At 44.2% G+C, this 19468-nt stretch overlaps 1 protein-coding gene across 1 annotated transcript in view; it reads left to right on the top strand.

Annotated features, from left to right (window-relative positions):
* Positions 1-18903, top strand: part of PLEKHM3 (pleckstrin homology domain containing M3) — a 207057-nt gene extending 188154 nt beyond the window's left edge. The window contains exon 8 of the mRNA XM_020893655.2: positions 12689-18903. Within this exon, the coding sequence (XP_020749314.2) occupies positions 12689-12866 (178 nt within the window). The 3' untranslated portion in view covers positions 12867-18903. The remainder of the gene's footprint in view (positions 1-12688) is intronic.
* Positions 18904-19468: the final 565 nt, after the last annotated feature.

Here is a 19468-nt window from a genome sequence, read left to right as displayed (position 1 = left end):
TGAAGGGAAGGGCAAACACTCCAGTGGTCTTGGATTTCCCTGGTGGCTCAGATGGTAAAGAATCCGCTTGCGATGTGGGAGACCTGGGTTCCATCCCCATCCAGCTTTTACTAATATGCAGAGTGGAAGTCAAAGTTTCAAATAATGTTCTCACTGAATCAAAGGAGCTGCTAAAAAAAAGGCATGTTGTTCCTGCATTTTTCTGTCATTCAGTGTTTTAGGCCTTATTACATTATTTTTTCAGTGTGTTTGGTTCAAGCACAGTAGGCTAAAACCTTATACATTATTGGGCAGTTAAACCATGTTTTCTAATCTAATAAACATGTTCACAGTCTTATTAGTTTAACCCCCCAAAAGCTAATACTTTTGTCACTGTATAAAGATAAAAATAAATAACTGAGATGTTCAAACTGTCAAATATCTAAAGATTGAAAAAAAAAGTCAGAATTGGTCCTTGATTACCTGATATGTTTATACTGGTGCATCTCTTTTTAAATAAAAGTAAGAAATGAAATTATAATGTAATTGGTTGATGATATACATTTCAACCTTTTTCATTTAAAAAAAAACCGTAAAGATGGGCAGCATTGAACTTAATAGAGTCAAGACAGAATCTTATAACTCTTTGGGCAGTAGTGGTGGTTTAGTCACTAAGTCATGTCCAACTCTTGCGACCCCGTGGATTGTAGCCTGCCAGGCTCCTCTGTCCATGGCATTCTCCAGGCACGAATACTGGAGTAGGCTGTCATTTCCTTCTCCAGGGGATGTTCCCGCCCCAGGGATTGAACCGAGGTCTCCTGCATTGCAGGCAGATTCTTCACCAACTGAGCTACGAGGGAAGCCCTCTTTAGATTAATTAACTCTTTAGATTATATTAATTATAATTAATTAGTTATATTAATTGTAACTCTTTAGATTAATTCTAAAGTTGTTTACTTGAAGGGAGACTATTTTTTTTACCAGATATCTGAATGTATTATAAAACAGTATACTGTTTGGACTTCCCTGGTGATCCATCCAGTGGCTAAGATTCTTCGCTCCCAATGCAGGGGGCCCTGGCTTGACCAGTTCCCTGGTCAGGGAACTAGGTCCCAAGATGCTGCAACTAAGAGTTTGCATGCTGCAACTAAAGTCTCACATACTGTGACAAAGACTGAAAATCTCCAGTGCCACAACTAAGACTAAGCACAACCAAATAAATAAATAAAAATATTTTTAAAAATAAAAAAGCAGTATAGTGTTGGCATAGGAAAATAAATCAGTGGAATAGGATTTCAGAAAGCATGGAGATAAATCCAAGTTATAGGGAAATTTAATGCACAATAAAGGTAGCACAGCAAATTAGTGACACAAAAATGGATCATTCCATAAAAGGAACTGGGAACCAGACAACCATGGGAGAAAGAAAAATAATGCTGGATTTTACCGTACTCCTTACATCAAGATAAATTCCAAATGTATCAAATATGTTAATATATAAAACAAACAAAACAAAAACCCATAAAGTACTAGAAGAAAAGAAGGGTGGATATTTTTATCATCTTAAAATGAGGAAGGTCTCTTTAAACTTGACACAAACCCAGAAGCCATGAAAGCAAAATGCTCTTAAGTACATTTTCTAAAAGTTAATGCCTAAAATTTTACAGATAAAGGCAAATGTAAACAGGAAACTCGGAGAGATATTACAACACATGCAACAAAGCATTAATTTCCCAAATATAAAAAAAAAAATCTATAAAATCATTGGAAAATGTGCAAAGGACACAAACCAATATGCAAAAATATGCAAATGGCCAATGAATATAAGAACAACTCCATTTTGTGATAAAGAAAAGCAAAATAAAATTGAGACGCTTACTTATCAGCTATAGGAAAATATTAATAGACATGAAATGTAAAGTCCTATGTAAAAACAGTAATTAACAGCACTTCCTATTTCATTTTGCTAAGTTCATGTTTTTGTTCTAAGTATTTAGAACGAAAAGTGAAAGTCACTCAGTCGTATCCAACTCTTTGTGACCCCATGGACAATAGCCTGCTAGGCTTCTGGTCCGTGGAATTCTCCAGGCTAGAATACTGGAGCGGGTAGCTGTTCCCTTCTCCAGGGGATCTTCCTGACCCAGGGTTCAAACCCCAGGTCTCCCAAACTGCAGGCGGATTCTTTACCATCTGAGCCACCAGGGAACCTCAAGAATACATAGAATAGCTCTGTCTAATATATTAGATAGAACAACTGCCTTTGGAAATGATTGGCCTAGAGAAGTTGTTTTTAAACTTTTTTATTCATCAGAATTCTCTGGAGGGCTAGTTAAAATAGAGTGACAAGCCCCACCCTGCAGTTTATAATTCAGTAAGTCTGGCTTGGAACCCAATAATTTACATATCTAACAAATTCTCTGGTGATGCTGGTTTGGCTAGTCCAGGGACCACACTTTGAGAACTATTGGCCTAGAACACATTGAGTATTAGAAAATAAAGTAATACTGTGTTGTGGAAAATTGTATTGATGAGAAGAGACAAATAGCAAAATAAGTAATGACAAAACACTTTGGGTCTTTTATTTGACTGCCTTTCTCCTTTTAAATTTACATCATTTAACTTATTCCTAAGCAACTAATCATGCTGTTTATATTAGATTTACCTTCTGAACATTTTTGCACTTTTCTAATGTACCCATGCTTGACAAGTTTCTTTTATTTGTGTTCCATTAAGTGTCTTGAGGAAGAACTGAAATGTAGTATGTTAAATATAAGTAAATCCCATCAGAATCTTGGTATCTATCTTTATAAATTATTGTTTCTTTTAAAGAGGTTTACTTCAAACCTTGACAGTTAAATTTTTCAGTTTTACATTTTAAAGGTAGGCTGGTAAATTAAACTGCAGTCTATATATATAAGCCAAGATAATTTTTTTCAAATCTCCATTAGCCTAATAATATTCTTATATTTACTGTCTTTATCTTAGATGTAGCAAGATATTTCTCAACATCTCTTGGACTCTTAGATATTTTGAACTACTTTAGAGGTTTTCACAGAAAGTCATTGCTCTTATTTATGGTTTTTTAATGGGTACAATCATGATGTATCCTAGCTGTTCACAAAAATTGTAGAAAATTTTAAAATCCTCCTTCAGTTTACTTTTTCTAATATTAAAACAAGATTTTCCTAAAGTAATCCCAAGAAGTAATGGATGTTTGTCTGTTGAGAATGATATTAACTGCCAGGTGAACTATTAAAAAAAAGAAACTTAGAAGTGTCAGAAATTCCAGTTTTTTCCTATCTCCAAAAAGATATTTCATTAGGGTCAAATCTATTATGATTTTACATACACAGAGTATTACTGAGAAGTCCTGTCACCACCTGCAAATTAGCAAGAAGCATTTATTAAGCATTAGCACTAAAGATAATGGTGAGTTACTGTCCCCAGTAGGGTAGCAAAATTAGCAAATGAATTAATTAACCCTTGTTTACATTCTATTTCCAAAGCCAAGATTTTAAGTAAAGCTCTTGTCAAAGGTATTAGCTGAGCTTGGGTTTACAAACTAAAAGTGCAAGACATGTGAAAGCCAAATGCTTTGTGGGCTGTAATCAGGGAAAAAACCTTCCTTAATTAACTTCAGGGATTAAAAGGTAAATAAAAAGATCATTTCAGGGCATACCAATTGTTCTTCCCAGATTTGAGTCTTAGCAGGTATTTGCAGATATACTAAATAACTTAAATGGTCATGTGGCTAGTAACTGTGGAAAGAGGGCCAGATTTAAATCACAAGACAGAAATCACAGCTAAAGTTGACCACCATTTACTAGTTCTGGGACCAGAGAAGCCACCAGTTATTTTATTATTTCATTTCATGTTTATCTATTTACTGACTGACTTATTTAAAAAGGGAATACAACTAGGAGAGCTATTTTAAGGATAATTTATGTAAAAATAGAGGCAAAGGGCCATATAGGTGTTGTCTGATTTAAATATCTAATTTGTGCATTTTACAATTCAGAACTACTGGACCAGCTTTACAAATTAGCACATAACATGCCTAAATCTGCCAGACATTTAGCTAAAGGCACTGGATCATTGACCTTTTCTAGTCTCATGGAATTCCAGTCAAACTATAGGGGATACCTTTTCACTACCCACCTCCCTACCCCAAGCCAAAAAAATAAATCACAGTTAACGACCCTAAATGCGATGGACCCAGATGCAGCTGTCCCTGCCCTCGCTCTCCGAGGAGCCGGACCCTTTGTTGTCTCCCTTTCCCCTTCCACCTGCTTCTCCTGGGTCAGACAGAACCCAGGGGCACCTGGGGAATGGATTTCCGGTTATCCCAGCAGAAGGCTTGCTCATCCATTCATTCAAAAGAATGAATCTGTTAGATTGCGTCATCTAGTTAAATCATACTTAATTCATTTTACCTTTGAATTTTAGTAACATATTCTGTGTATTCTTCTAAACAGCATACTTACAGCTATGTACATACATGCATAGCACACATACACACAGAGACAGACATGCCGTACATGATACTGGCTGGTTTCCTATTTAAGCAAATTATAAATTGTTTGCTGACATCCATTGACTGACTCAAGAACAGAAGGAAACACCAACCCCAAACATGAAAATAACCAGGCCCCAATGACTGACCTCCCTTAGCTAAGAGATTTGAATAATCATCTTGGTTTCTGAGAAAAACCGATAATAACTAGTGACCCTGTGAGGCGTCTTACAGAGCAGCCATACCCCAAACCGCACACGCATGCCTGATCACGTGCATTCACTCTGCGCCCCACCCTTTTCGTCGTGGGCGCCACTGAGTGGAAATCAGCCAGAGCTCACCCTGCTGTGGGCCTGTCTTTCCCTTGTCAGAGATCCAACCAAGCTAAGCCTGAATTTCAATCCTAGTGAAATATCTGAGGTCACTGCCTGAGCCAAAAATAAAAATGCAGCCAGGGAGGAACCCAACATGAGCAGAGCAGAAGCATCTCGGTGACCTGAACCTGAGGCAGAGGCCTCCAGCAGCTTCCTGTGACCTCCCTGTGTGCTGCTAGAAGCTGGAAGGGCACAGACAAAGCCCTCATCAGCCTGTCTCTAATTGGTTTCACATCATCAGCATTCCAGAACAGGAAACTCTCAGCAGCCAGAAATTCTTGCTTCTTTGCCATAGTATTTGAGAAGCAAGCCTTTTCCCTTGCACATATTTAGTTCTGTTAGTTTTGTCACAGGTGAGTTTTCTTAAATTTGATAGCTTATAATAAGAACATCCTGTCTGTCCAATCTCTTGGCAATTGACTTCAATTTCTGGGTTCTGGACCTCTCTTTCATTTGCTGTAGGTCAGTAAGCCAAGTTTTAGGGTTGTTTATAAGAAATCAACCCTGAATATTCATCAGAAGGACTGAAGCTGAAGCTCCAAACTTTAGCCACTTGATGTGGAGAGCTGACTTATTAGAAAAGACCTTGATTCTGGGAAAGATTGAAGGCAAAAGGAGAAGGGGGCGGCAAAGGATGAGATGGTTAGATAGGATCGCCAGCTCAATGGACATGACTTTGAGCAACCAGGAGATAGTGGAGGACAGAGGAGTCTCTGCAGGCAATGGGCTTGCAAAGAGTCAGACGTGACTTAGCGACTGAACAACAATAGAGCCTCATTTGATGATGCCTTTATTAAGACATAGAATGAGATTTCTGTTTCCCCCAACTGGTGGAGATGTTCCTCTGCCCCGTTCCAAGGAAGGGGACCAGTTTGCCAGGCGTGCACCGATCATTAGTAGCATTGACCCCTAGGGCTTCCGCAGACTCGGACCTCGAGTTGCTCCTTTCTCCTCACACACCCTCTGGTGTACACTGTACTGATTGGCACCTGGTCCTGTCCAGTGTGGCTGTCCCAGTGTTTAAAACACAAAAGTAAGTACTTCCGTGTAGGCTGGTGAATGACTACTGCCTCTAGCCAGTCCTCACTCCCACAAAATAAAAACCCCTTAACATTTAACAATTCTGGGGATTTTTCTTGGGCAAAAGGGATGCTGATGAAGATTGGGAGAAGACTTAGAGAGAAGTCCTTAATGTTTAGTTGAAATTTTATTTGAAGGAGCAGAGTCAACTCCTTTTGGCCAAATTCCTGATGATCAGAGCTATATGTACTAGTACATATAAGCTATTTCATCAGTTGACTAATGAACACCAATAACATTTAAAATCTCACTCTTCACTTTAAGGCTCATCTCATGTTAAGGCTCATTCATGCCCAGCTTGTCAGTTTGAGATTTTTCTGAGAAGGGACAAGCAGGGCTACATTCCCACTCATTCATCCACAGACCTGGGGCCAAGGAAGTTTGGAAGAAGAAGATAAAACCCAGAGTAGCTCTTTTTCCCCTGCACAAAATCTGCAGGTTGGAAGGAACCTTAAATACCATCTCATCCAGCTTTCTCTTAGCCTTCTGGGGAAAGTGAGGTTCTGAGATGAAGTAAGTTCTCCAAGATCCCAGTGATGCCAGGGCCATGATTTCAGGATTCCTCTCTCATTGTGCTCTCCCTTCTGCAGTAAGTGGCCTCGCTGATATTTTACTGGTCTCCTTTCCATTGCAGAAGTCACTGAAACCAAACTGCTTCACAGTTAGGTAAAAGGGATTTATTTTATGGGGCAAATAGAAAAGTATTGGTTTTGGTTCTCTAGATGGCTTAGATAGGGCTCGAAGAAGGAAAGAACGCCACAGAGAAATACCCTGGAAGTTCTTGGCCAAAGAAGGGATAAATGTGGTACAGGGTTAGTCACCAAGATGGCCTTTGGGGAGAATGGAAAAATCAAGGTGAGCTGACAGAAAGTTGAGGGTTACTAGTTAATGCATGGACTTCCCTGGTAGCTCAGCTGGTAAAGACTGCCTGCAACACAGGAGACCCCAGTTCGATTCCTGAGGTGGGAAGTTCCCATGGCAAAGGGATAGGCTACTCACTCCAGTGTTCTTGCCTAGAGACTCCCATGGACAGAGGAGCCTGGCGGGCCACAGTCCACGGGGTTGCAAAGAGTCGGACACGACTGAGTGACTCAGCACAGCACAGCACAGTCAATGCGCAGAATTGAGCCATGGGTATGGACTTCTTAAATGATACCTCAGTCAGTAAAGAATCTGTCTGCAGTGCCGGAGATCCGGGTTCGATCCCTGGGTTGGGAAGATCCCCTGGAGAAGGAAACAGCAACCCATTCCAGTATCCTTGCCTGGAAAATCTCATGGACAGAGGAGCCTGGTGGGCTGCAGTCCATGGGGTCACAAAGAGTCGTGCACGACTGAGCAACTAACACAACACACAGACTAATTTTAGAAACCACAGGATGGTTAATGCTAAGTGAGTTTCAGCTATTTTAATCAAGTGATATATTAAAATATGTATTAGTGAAAGTGATGTGAATAAACACACTACACTGGACCTTATTGGTTAATTTGACTCTAAGCCCGCAGGGCATACGTGCAGGTTCCACCTGGAGAGGGCGCTGTTTATGTACTCCCCGGGTACCCTCTCAATGATACCTTGTCCAGATAGGTTGAGTCAAGGGTTCTCAGCCCAGAAGGTTTCCTACCCCTGCCTGCCGCCCACCCCACCCCAGGGGCAGTTGGCAGTGTCTGGGGGCATTGATGGGAGGAGCAGGGTTTGCCACTAGTATCAGGGGGGCAGAGGCCAGAGATACGGCTAAACATACTGTAGTGCTCAGAAGGTGGTGGTGTGTCTGCTCAGGCATGTCCGACTCTGCGACCCCATGGACTGTAGCCCACCAGGCTCCTCTGTTCATGGGATTTCCCAGGCAAAAGTACTGGAGTGGATTGCCATTTGCTCCTCCAGGGGAATCTTTCGACCCAGGGTTCGAATCTGTGTCTCTTGCATCTCCTAAATTGGCAGACAGATTCTTTACCACTAGCGCCACCTGGGAAGCCCACAGTGTTGAGAATAGCACCACACAACGAAGGACTGTACGTCCCAAACATCACTAGTGCCAAGGTTGAGACCCCTGGACTAAGTGAAGCAGTGCATTCTTTCAAGGAAAAAATAGGAAAATCTATTGCACGGCCCTGGTTATAGCCAGTATATGTCTGTGCGGTCACATCCTCCATGACATGACACTGGAAAGGGAGGCCACGCGGCCTTTGTTCTCCAGGGGCCGCAGCAGCATCCAAAAAACTGCTGACTGCTGGACTGGATGACTCAGAAATGAAGGTGCTGGCTTTCATTTGCTGTATCACTGAGGAATGCCAAAGGGACGTTGCTCCTTCATCATCTGTAGCAATTTTCTACCCAGACAATACATTGGTAGCTTTGCCTTATAAAAAAGATGTGTTCCTTAAAAGTTACATTTAATTGTATTTTGTGTTTTTAATACAGTTAGGAAATTCAGTAAAAACTAAGGGGTCAGTGAATCTTTTTAGTGTGAAAGGTCCCTTTTAGTAAAGTCCTATTCTCAAAGAAAAGAATACCTACATATTGCATTTTTAATGTAAATATTTTTTCCTGGACACTACATTTTTACTACAGAGCTCATAACTCTTACGTGAGAGTCTCTCTCCCTCCTTCCTTCTCCTGCCCTTGTTCCTTTTCTGTAAAGGGAGGGTCAGGGGAAAATTTAACACTACAATCTCTGAATTTGGGAAAGACATCGATAAGTCTATCCACTTATACAGGTCAAAAGATGCCTGCTTGGCTATAGATTGTTAGAAAAAATAGGACTTGGTTCTATTTTGAAATCATTCATTTTTTATCTTACACTTTTTTTTCCCCAGTTAGTGACCTTTGGCTAGAAAGAGCAGGTGTACTTGGTCCCTGCGTCACCCCATGGGTGTTTGTTGCACCAGAAATATCTGATAAGACTCAACCTCTCCACTCACAGTGGGGTGGGAGAGGGGTATCAGCAGAGACAGGGCGTGGTACTGCAGGAACCCAGGGCTGTCTCCTTATCAGCCATTCCCTGGGGGAACATCCCTAGGTGTGTAAGTCACGGACTAACTCAGCAGGATAGAGGAGGCAGGAAGGAGGAAATTTATTAAATAAAGTTATCATTCATTGCCCTTCGGTAGTAGGAGGTGACAGAGGTGTGACCCACCGAGGCCAGGCCACCGGGGACGAGCCGGCCAGACCAGAGAGGCGCTAGGACACCTGCATTTGCCACTCTCCCTGGGAAGGAGGGAGGGGTTGAGGCCAGGGAGATGATAAGGATGGCCCCACCACGTGGGCAGCCCGGCAGCTCCAGGCAAGAAGGCAGGTGCTGGCGTCACAGTGGGAGCTGGTGTACCCCCTTGCCTGCTCCTCGAACCACTTGCCATTTGACCGGCCCTTCCACCTACATCCACCCGTTTCCATCTGAGAACCCCACTGACTAGGAAGGAAGTCATTGTGAGTACCAAGAATATAAATTCCGTGCCCAAGGTCACTGAGAGGAAGATTTGAGATTGGGACACAAGGATGCTGACTTGAAGCCCCGCGTGTCCTTCTATGGTCACACACTACTCTCACTTAGGAAGGCAGGCCTCAGGTACAAGCGTTGGCTGGGCTGCCGGGAGTCCTGGGTTCTCGTCTCTGCCCTGGCTTTTACTCACTGTGTCCTCGTGACACAGCTACTACTATCCCCCTTAGAACCTCAGTTTTCCTCTCTCTGAAGTGACGGGGTTGATCAAAGTGCCCTCAGGTCACCACGGTGGCATAGGTGAAATCAGGCTGAAATGAAGACTTGCAGGAAGGCAGCAGGTAGCTGCTGACACTGAAGAAGCCATCTCAGCTGTGTAATTAAGTGTTAACCAGGTGCCAGGAACTGTGCAAACACTGTATCTGTGATCCCGTTGGAGCCACACAGCGCCAGATGAGGTACATGTTAATGGAAACCCAACTTAGCAGATAAGGAAATTGAAGTTCAGGGAAGTGAAGTAACTTCCTCAAGGTCACTCTGTTAGTCAGCTCTGGCTGTCATAGAGAATACCACAGACTGGATTTATTTCTTACAGTGCTGGCAGCTGGAAGTCCCAGGTCAGGGCTCAGCAGGGCTTGGTTTCTGGCCAGAGCTCTCTTCCTGCTTTGCAGACGGCTGCCTTCCTGCCTCAGTGCTTACATAGCCTCTCCTCCGAGTACAGGCAGGGGAAGAGAAGGGGCCCTCAGTTGTCCTTCTTGTTGTTGTTCAGTCGCCCAGTCATGTCTGTCTCTTTGTGACCCCATGGACTGCAGCACGCCAGGCCTCCCTGTCCCTCACCATCTCCCGGAGTTGCCCAAGTTCATGTTCATTGCATCGGTGATGCCATCCAGCCATCTCATCCTCTGACACCCTCTTCTCCTCTGCCCTCAATCTTTCCCAGCATCAGGGACTTTTCCAGTGAGTCATCTCTTTGCATCAGATGACCAAAATACTGGAGCTTCAGCTTCAGCATCAGTCCTTCCAGTGAGTATTCAGGGTTGATTTCCCTTAAGATTGACTGGTTTAATCTCCTTGCTGTCCAAGGGACTTTTAGGAGTCTTCTGCAGCACGACAGTTCAAAGGCATCAATTCTTTGGCGTTCTGCCTTCTTTACAGTCCAGCTTTCACAATTGTATGTGACCTCTGGGAAGACCATAGCCTTGACTACATGGACCGTTGTTGGCAGAGTAATGTCTCTGCTTTTCAGCACACTGTCTAGGTTTGTCATCACTTTCCTGCCAAGAAGCAATTCATGGCTGAAGTCACCATCCTCAGTGATTTTAGAGCCCAAGAAGAGGAAATCTGTCACTACTTCCACCATTTCCCCCTCTTATTTGCCATAAAGTAATGGGGCCGGATGCCATGATCTTAGCTTTTTTAATATTTAGTCTTAAGCTGGCTCTTTCACGCTCACCCTTCACCCTTATCAAGAGACTCTTTTAGTTCCTCTTTAGTTCTCTTCTTAAGAAGACACAAATCATATCAGATCAGGACGTATCTTTATGATTCCAGTGAACCTAAATTACTTCCTGAGGACCCCATCTCCAAATACAGATACATTGGAGGTTGAGGCATCAGCATAGGAATTTGGGGGGCACACAGCTCCATCCATGGCAGTCCTGTAGGCAGAATGTGATTTGAATGTGGACTGGCATCAGGCCATCTCACCCTGCCTGCCCTACTAACCACTGCTATGCAGTATTTAGGCCAGATAGCTGGGCTGGGGGTAGAGACTTCTGGGTACAGTGAAGCTTCTGTCTTTTAATCAGTAGATACAGATTTATCGGATTTAAGATAGATACAGCTTTAAGCTGGTAGATGCAGCCCCTCCCCACACACTAGTGCCTCTCCCTCTAAGTCCCTGCCTTCTCTCCTGGGTACCAGGGTGGGTGGGAAGATCCTCCTTTAACCAAACTTTCTGAATCCTGAGCCAATAGCAGGCCAGGGAGTGGTGCTCCAGAGACCATCCCACATCCAGGTCTGAAACTCAAAGAAAAGTAGGAGGCATAAGGCTGAGCCCTGACGACTGGCTCCTTCACAGCCATCATTGAACCTGTGTGGACACTGCCGGTGGAGCAAAATCACACAGGCCCAGTTCCCTGGGCTCCTGGGATGAGGTCCTAGTTGGTTGCCACTCACGTGAGGAAGGATGAGAACTTAATCCTCACTGGCAAGCCACCCACTGGAGCAATTATAGTTGTGCTTGTCAGTTGAAAGTGAGAAAAGTGTTACTCAGTCATGCCTGACTCTTTGCAGCCTCATGGACTGTAGCCCGCCAGGCTCCTCTGTCCATGGAATTCTCCAGGCAAGAATACTGGAGTGGGTAGCCATGCCCTCCTCCAGGGGATCTTCCTGGCCCAGGGATTGAACCCAGGTCTCCTGCACTGCAGGCAGATTCTTTATCATCTAAGCCACCAGGGAAGCTTGTCAGTTACTCATTATTAAAGGCTTTGCAGTAAAAACAAGGCATTTAGACTCCTACAGGCTTCCACCAAGCCAACAACATCATCCACCTGGAATGTCTCCTCTCCATAAATTACAGTATTTGTGTGTTTTTTGTTTTTCTTAAAAAACACGACCTCTCCCCCACTCTCTCATGCTTTACTGTTCCCACGTGTGTTATGAAGCTAGATATAGAAAGGTTTGCGGGAGTTTCTAATTTAAAAAAACAAAACTCAAAAGAGCAACAGACCACAGCCTATCATTCAGAAATGGAAAATATGCCATTTTGCCACTTTCCAAAGTGTCAAATAAAGGTAGGGAGTAACAGGGAACCACTTGGCTCTTGTGAGCGGAAGTGAAGGCCACATTTTCACAGCTGTGACACAGGGGTTGTTGCTGGTGGTGGTGGTGTTTTCAGTCGGCAGGGCACTCCACTCTTATTTTCTGTCACTTCACCCTAGAGTCACTACTCCCACCTCTTTCTCAGTCAAGCTAACACATGGAGCTTCTAGAGCTGTCCATCATAACCATGATCACAAAACTGCTAACTGACTGCTGACTCCCCTCCACCCGGAAAACATAAGCCTGTCTCCAGCTAGTTCTAATCAGAAAAAACAAACAAACAAAAACAAAAAAACACATGTTTTTCAAATGAAATTCAACCTTGAGTCTTTTGGAAAAGGAAAGAACCCACTTCTATGAGTCACATCTCTTCGAGGGGTCAGGAATAAAAGGCTGTGACCTGAGCTGTGCAGAGGTCTGGACTTCCAGCCTCCTGCCCTGCTCACTTCAGCCTTACTCATCATCTCCATGGTTGGCTCTTGCAGGTGTGAAAGCTGTGGAGCTGTTTTCCATGCTGAATGCAAAGAGAAGTCTGTCCCCTGCCCGCGATGTGTCCGCCGAGAGCTGCAGATGAAGCAGAAGTCTTTCTGGCGGAGGTTGAACATGGACGAGAGCCTGGAGGAGGCTTGCAACATGTTTGAGCTGTCCTACCAGAACACCTGACTCAGCAGGAGTCCAAGGCCGGGCGGTGACCTCTCAACAATCCATCAGCCCCAGTGGCTTCCAAACTAGACAGTTAGACCCCTCCGGGAGAAGTTAACGTCTCATCCTCAGCTAGATATATATATTTATAAATGTACACGCACACATACCTATACGTCCTGTTCAGTATAAGTCGTTGTCTTAAAGGTCCATGGAGTTTTGTGGCTCACGAAGTTACCAATAGCGGGATTACACTTAGCCATGAATTTCAGCTGCTTTGCCCCCAAGCCAAACGTGGTTTACACACAAGGCTTTATAGTTCAGACATTGTGGGGCTCTCAGGAGCCATTTATTACCCAGGACATAGGAGAAAGCATTTTCTCCAGAAGAGTGCTTTGAGTTATTTTTGTGTTATTTATTTTTAGCCTTCACAGAGGATGAGGTAACTGAGGCAAGCACCCATCATCAAGTTTCATAAGAAAAGCTTCAAAACACAGCAGTGACTCCTGGATCCTTCCAGGAGTCCATGTCCCGGCTCTCACCTCCGTGTCTTCGCAAAGGCTGGGATCCCTAAGCTGAGTTAAACAGCTCGGGAGTCAGGAGCGTGAGCTCCCTCTGACAGAAAGCGTGTGTCCCTAATTTATCAGCGGAGCTAGATAAATTGTTCTGAAGTTAATCTCAGAAAGCATTTTTCCTGACAAGAGACCTCGGTAACCTACATGTTGTCCGTCTGTTTGCTGGTACGAATCCCAACACCCGCCCAGAGATGTGACTGTATTTGCCAGGCTGGAAACATGGCCCTGAAGAGTAGTCTCTTAGGAGTTCCATGGGTGACAGGATGATTTTTTTTTTTTTTAAATGGCACTGACTGGAGGAAATTGCTTAGGATTGTTAAATACATCAGTTTGTAGACCAGGAGGTCGGGTGTAGAGTACACACATTCCAAGAGAGGATCTGCAGTTTTCTTTTCACAGAATCCTGTGTGGGTAGTTTCCACCTATTCATTACACTTTATTTATTTTTATTGTTCTTCATTGCCCTTTCACTCTGACCTTTCATTTGTCAATGTCACCACGTCTGCTTTCATACTTTCTTAATTGTTTTGAAAAATCAGAGCACCTTGGAATTTCACAGTACCAACTTTAGACTATGAAGAAAATACCAAACTGACAAATATAATTCAGGAATTAAATCTAATATTATTTAAATATATATATACACACATGCATCATTGCCACCGTGAAGTGAGGTGCAAAGTGCTAAGCTAATAGGGAATAAAAGTGAGAATGAGTTGCTTAGGCACTTGGCCAGGGGTATTCTTCCTCTGCATCATCCTTTTGGCGCAGTGGCCACGGTGACTAAATTGGCAGATAGCTGGGCACCGGAAAGCATGGCTCCCATTCCTTCCACCTTAACTCTTTCCAGAACCAAAAACTAAGCTTATATTTAAGCAATTCTCAGTAGGTTATATGAGAAGATTCTTACCGTTCCTCTGAGCAGATGCCTTCAAAGCCTCCATGGTTTAGTAGCTACACTCCTAGCAGGACCTAGAGAACCAGTGTTCCCACAGCCCATGGGGACGGTTAACCCCACTGCTCCTTTCCCCACACCTGGCTCCCTCCGATCCCAGCTCACGATGCTTCTGTCCGTTTGGAGATGTGACATTTCAGACTCACTTGTGTGCAGACTGTTGGGTACGAGCATTTCACCTCTCAACTCATACCCATTCCTTTGGCCCCAGACCACACATTTCAACGTTAATAGCTCAGCACACTCGTGCATTTATCTTCTGATTATATAGTAGCTGTAGCCAAGGCATGAAAACTTATTAAAAGGCCGGGGCCCCATTCATGAGATGCCTTACGGTGCCTTTTACTCTTAGAAAAACAAGTTGACTCCCTCTCCCCGCCCCACCCCACTCTATAGAAACTGTTACACACGAAAGAAAAGGGTGGAAGATCTCAAACAAGCGCTTGGCCAACAGGCAAACAAATTTGATCATCTCCCCTTTACTCTTCCCCTTCATGAAATACAGTATTTATATATTCCAGCCTCAGAGAAGATAGCAAAACGTGATCTTTCACAAGAGAATTACAGACCTGCTTATTATAAAACAGATGTGCTCCAATGGCAAAGTGCCTTCTCCCTCCGCCCCCAGCTCCCTGTCCCTGTAGCTTACCTCTGCCTTTGCTGTAATTAATGCATCTGTGACTCCGACTGTCAGCAGGGCCATCCCCAGCACACTGCAGTTGGAGACCCGGAGGACAGGGCCACCTCCCCCCTTCCAGCATGTTGGCTGCATGTACAGAATTTCCTGTCCTGTCTCACAGGCCCCAGGGTCAGACCCACTGAGAGTCAGCGTGACACTCTGGGTCTGTGCTCCCGAGGCCTTGGCTTTTACCAAGGTTGTTTCGAGGCCCGGCAGAATCTTGGCAGTCCCTGTGAACCTCTAAGGAGACCTTTCCACCCGCATCATTTGTTGCTTATTTTCGAAAGGGGAAAAAAAAATAGTAAATGTGCTCTCACCATCAGCTACCAGAACTGGAAGCATACCCCAGCAGCCCGTTTCCCTCCTCTTTGTGAAGCCCCGACAGCCTGGCTGGTGCCAGCCGCAGGCCTACATGACACACGCAGCCACCAACCCGCAAACCTGAACGGACAGGGCAGAGCCGGCTTAGCAGTTGGGTCTGCCACGAACATTCAAAATTGCTGTTTTCAACCCAGGATGCCTTAGCGCACACCTGAATGCCCTTACTGTTTTCGACCCTAACAAATTACTTGGTGCACTGTAGGTAATTGTTCCACTGCTTAGAAACTGTCGGAACGAAAGCAGATCTGTGGATTACCACCTCCTTAAGACCTAAGCTAATACCTGCTTTCCCTCGTGGTCCATTTTTCATCCCACATTAAATATCTCATACATAAAGCCCAGGAGAAAATGGCCCATTAATCTCCTAGAGCTGGCAGCCGACTCCAGGGAACTTCTTTTCTCTTGAAAGGCCCCTTCCCTGATGTATCACTTGAGGAAATCCCTCCTCACCGTGCCAGAAACTCAACTGTGGGACAGTGCAAGCCTAGTGAAATGCTGGCATCTCACCCTGCAGTAAAAAAGCCAGTTCCCAAAATAGACCTCAGTTTGCACCACGGCAGGAAGGCCACAAAGTACTTAAAAAGCAGTCAACTGGGATGGGAGTCGTGTTCTTTCCAGGGTGGCTCTTTCTACAAGTTGAAAGCTCTGTATGTGAAAACCATGTAAAACTCCCGTCTTCCCCTTTGCCTCATTGCCTTTTCAGGGGACTGTATCATGGTCGTCTTCACGATCATTGTGCTTAAGAGTAGTCTCTCCAGGAGCTTTAATATTTGATGAGCTGAGAAGGCAATCACTTTTGGATTCTTCCAGACTAGGCCTCCACCAAGAAGAGACTATCGTGAGGACTTGGGATTTGTGGTTTCCAGCCAACCCAGCGGTGTCCTTCGGACCCCCGCTGAGGGACTGTGCCTGGCTTCCTTCCGGCTGCGCGGAGAGCCGAGCTGTTCACAGCGGTGTGGCTGCTGTCGGCCACCTCTGCTAAGCTGGAGTGAGTGCCCTTGCATGGGGTCCCGCCTGTGTTTGTCTCTGCATCTGTACGCCCTGCACACCGACACTGGATAGCTTCTTCCCATGGCTTCTCAAAAAGTCATGACTTCCAGACCTGTGGCTTTGTCTCTACCCATGAGCCAGAAAGGGCCACACATAAATCACTGTATCAGGGTAGGACTTGCGTGAAGCTGCACTGAGCACTTTCTGCAAAGAGAGGCATGACCGAGGAAGCCAAGATCCACTCGACTCCTAACTTAGGGTTAAGCCAATGCTGCTGTTGATGTGTGGGGGCAGTGTTCCTCACCTCCACTGACCGGCTGTTCTTGACTGAAGTAACTAGACTGTGAAGGAAATCTTCAGGTCCTAATTCTAATACTGCCTGGAGTCAACACAAGGTGATTTTCCTTTTTATTTTTTTTACTTCTCCCGGTAAAGAGAGATAAGTGCAGTTCCCTCCGCCCCCTTATTGCTTGAGTTTCCTGCCTCGCTACTTTTCTTCCTCTAAGATAATGTGAGAAAAGTAGAGAGTTGGGGCAAAACTGAAAGAAGCCAACGTGCCCTCGTTGGCACCACTCTCTGTTTTCCTTTCCCTGGTCCTTGCCAACACCTGGGCATTAACAACAGCTCCGAGTGTTGTGTCCTCTGCACCGTTCTTCCAGTCCTCAGTCTAGTAGAACTCACTGCCCTACTTCACTACTTGAACCCAGTGACAGGTGGACAAGCCCTGCTGAGCTCATCTAAACAGACAAATGTGATTTCTATCATGGGGGACAGTGTTTCAACAGTGAAGTACCAACACCCCCAAGCCACTGTCAGAAGTCCTTGACAAAAGTCAGAAGAAAAGTGTGGAACACTGTCTCAAGCACACCCACGGCCGGCAGGGCTTTTATTTTAAATGGGCTCCAAGGGATCATGCGATAGAGCCCTTTCCTCCTGCAGTGGCCTCCAAGGTGATGGAAGGCACTGTTAACCCCGAGTGAAAAGACAGCTGCTGATTTGCTTGGATTTTCCCTGTAGAGAGAGATGCCATCTTGTTAGGAAGGTCTGCAGTGAAGCCAGTTGTTACCCAGGTAGAAGATTCAGGCGCTTATGGCAACTCTGCACAGTAAGATACCCTCCTAGGCCGCTGAGCTGCAGACCAGCCTCTCTTCCCTTCCCTTGACCTTCCTTGCCGCAGTCCTGAGCCCAGATTCAGGCCTGGTAAACTGGCTGGTGGACCTCTGGGGCTTGTGGCTCCTCACACTGACCCTCGTATTCATGAATTTTTCCCCGTAGGAGTGCCTTACAGTACTGCCTCTTGCTTCTAGTCTAGCCTAGCAGACCCACTTGAAGCCTGCAGGGCCCTTTGCCTCAATATGGATCACCTTGCTTCTTCCCTGCTGGCTGCTCTCAACACAGGCATGCTTGGAGCCCACATATTCCATGCACATGTCAGACCTTTCACCTTCATTTAACCTGGTGCCTTAACCTCATGAGTACAAGGGTTCCTGCTGGAAACACACTGTCAGAGCAGACTAGTGGAAACACTCCTTGGCGCCATTGACACTAAACCAGGAATCACAAAAGATACGACCACATAATGTTTTGAATCTGTTTTATGCTGTTTCTCAAATTACTCCTTTTGTTTGCTTGCTTGCTTTTCATGAACCAAACTCAGGGGAATGTCATGATGTCACCAAGGCCAATGGGTAGAGAAATTACACTGGTTATTCAGATTCGACTCTGTAAAGTCAGTGAACTTAGCCTTTTTCAGGTGAAAAAAATTACACACACACAAGGATTTTCTTTTCCTTTAGTGTATAAAGGGTTTCTTTTATTTTGCCACCTGTCTTCCAAGTGGGAAGTGAGAGGCCTCTTGGATGGATTGTGGTGAAGACATTTCTACATGGCGTGGGCAGTCCACCAAACTATTACATTAGGCTTTCACCACCAAAGGCTTAGGTTCTGATTTTGGTCACCTCTCAGGATCCTATTGTGAATAGCCTATCCTAGAACATTCAAGGAGAAAAAAAAAAAAAAAAATCTGTCTTTAGAGAACAGTAAAAGGAGAGGAAATGTGTAGGTTGCAAATGAAGAGTATCAAACGTGGGGTGCGGAAGTCTTTGCACAACTTGTTCTTAACGCTCCTGGGTCAGATAGATGTCATTTTCCCTTATTTCTGTTCATGCTATACAGAACTGTCTAAAACGGGGCTTGGGCTATTACTCTGTCACTATGTGTTGAGCTATTTGTAATATCTACTGTAACTTATATATGTATTGTTTCTGTTTTCTGGATTTTATCGCCTTTTGTTTGGGCATAAGTTATCCATAGTTTTGTTTACATCATTTTTAAAAATATCAATAACTGTAATAATAAAAAAAGAAACTGTGTTGTGGACAAGACCCCTAGTTTTTATGGTCATCTGTCATATAATTTAAGTGCACCAGTTCCTGATGTATAAAGTTATCTCTCTCTCAATAAACAATGCAGAAAGTACTTTCTCTTCTCATAACAACTCCATTCAAATGCTGTTTTTGCGGGGGTGGTGAAAGCCCAAGATGAGCGCTGGATGTTAATTCAAAGTCAAGATTTAAACTTTATTGAAAGTGAGCTACTGGGATCTTAAAATAGTTCTTAAGATTTTTACTTTTCTTTTTTTTAACTGTAGTTGGTTTACAATGTCAGTTTCAGGTATACAGCAAAGTGATTCAGATATATAGATATATAAAACAGCTCTTAATATTAATCTTATAGACTTCATTTTTTTCCTAATTTCTTCAACCTCAATATTCTCATCAGCCCTCCCTATGCTTATGAAAAATATAGTGAAACTTTGAAAAAATTGCAAATGTGGTGGTCTAGGCCTCATTCGCCAAAACAGACCATGACTTCTTTCTGATCTGAGACAACCTGCCCCAGCTCCCACACAGAGCATCTATCCCAGCTCTTCCCCAAGTTTTCATCACCACTGCACTCTCCAAATTAGAGAAGCAAGTGCCAGATGGTGGGCCATTAGACAAGGCCACTGGTCATTCCTGAAGACCATGAAGACCGTGCTTTG

The sequence above is a fragment of the Odocoileus virginianus genome, chromosome 30 (genome assembly GCF_023699985.2).
Source record: "Odocoileus virginianus isolate 20LAN1187 ecotype Illinois chromosome 30, Ovbor_1.2, whole genome shotgun sequence".
NCBI classification, from domain to species: Eukaryota; Metazoa; Chordata; class Mammalia; order Artiodactyla; family Cervidae; genus Odocoileus; species Odocoileus virginianus.
This window is presented reverse-complemented; position numbering and strand designations above follow the sequence as displayed.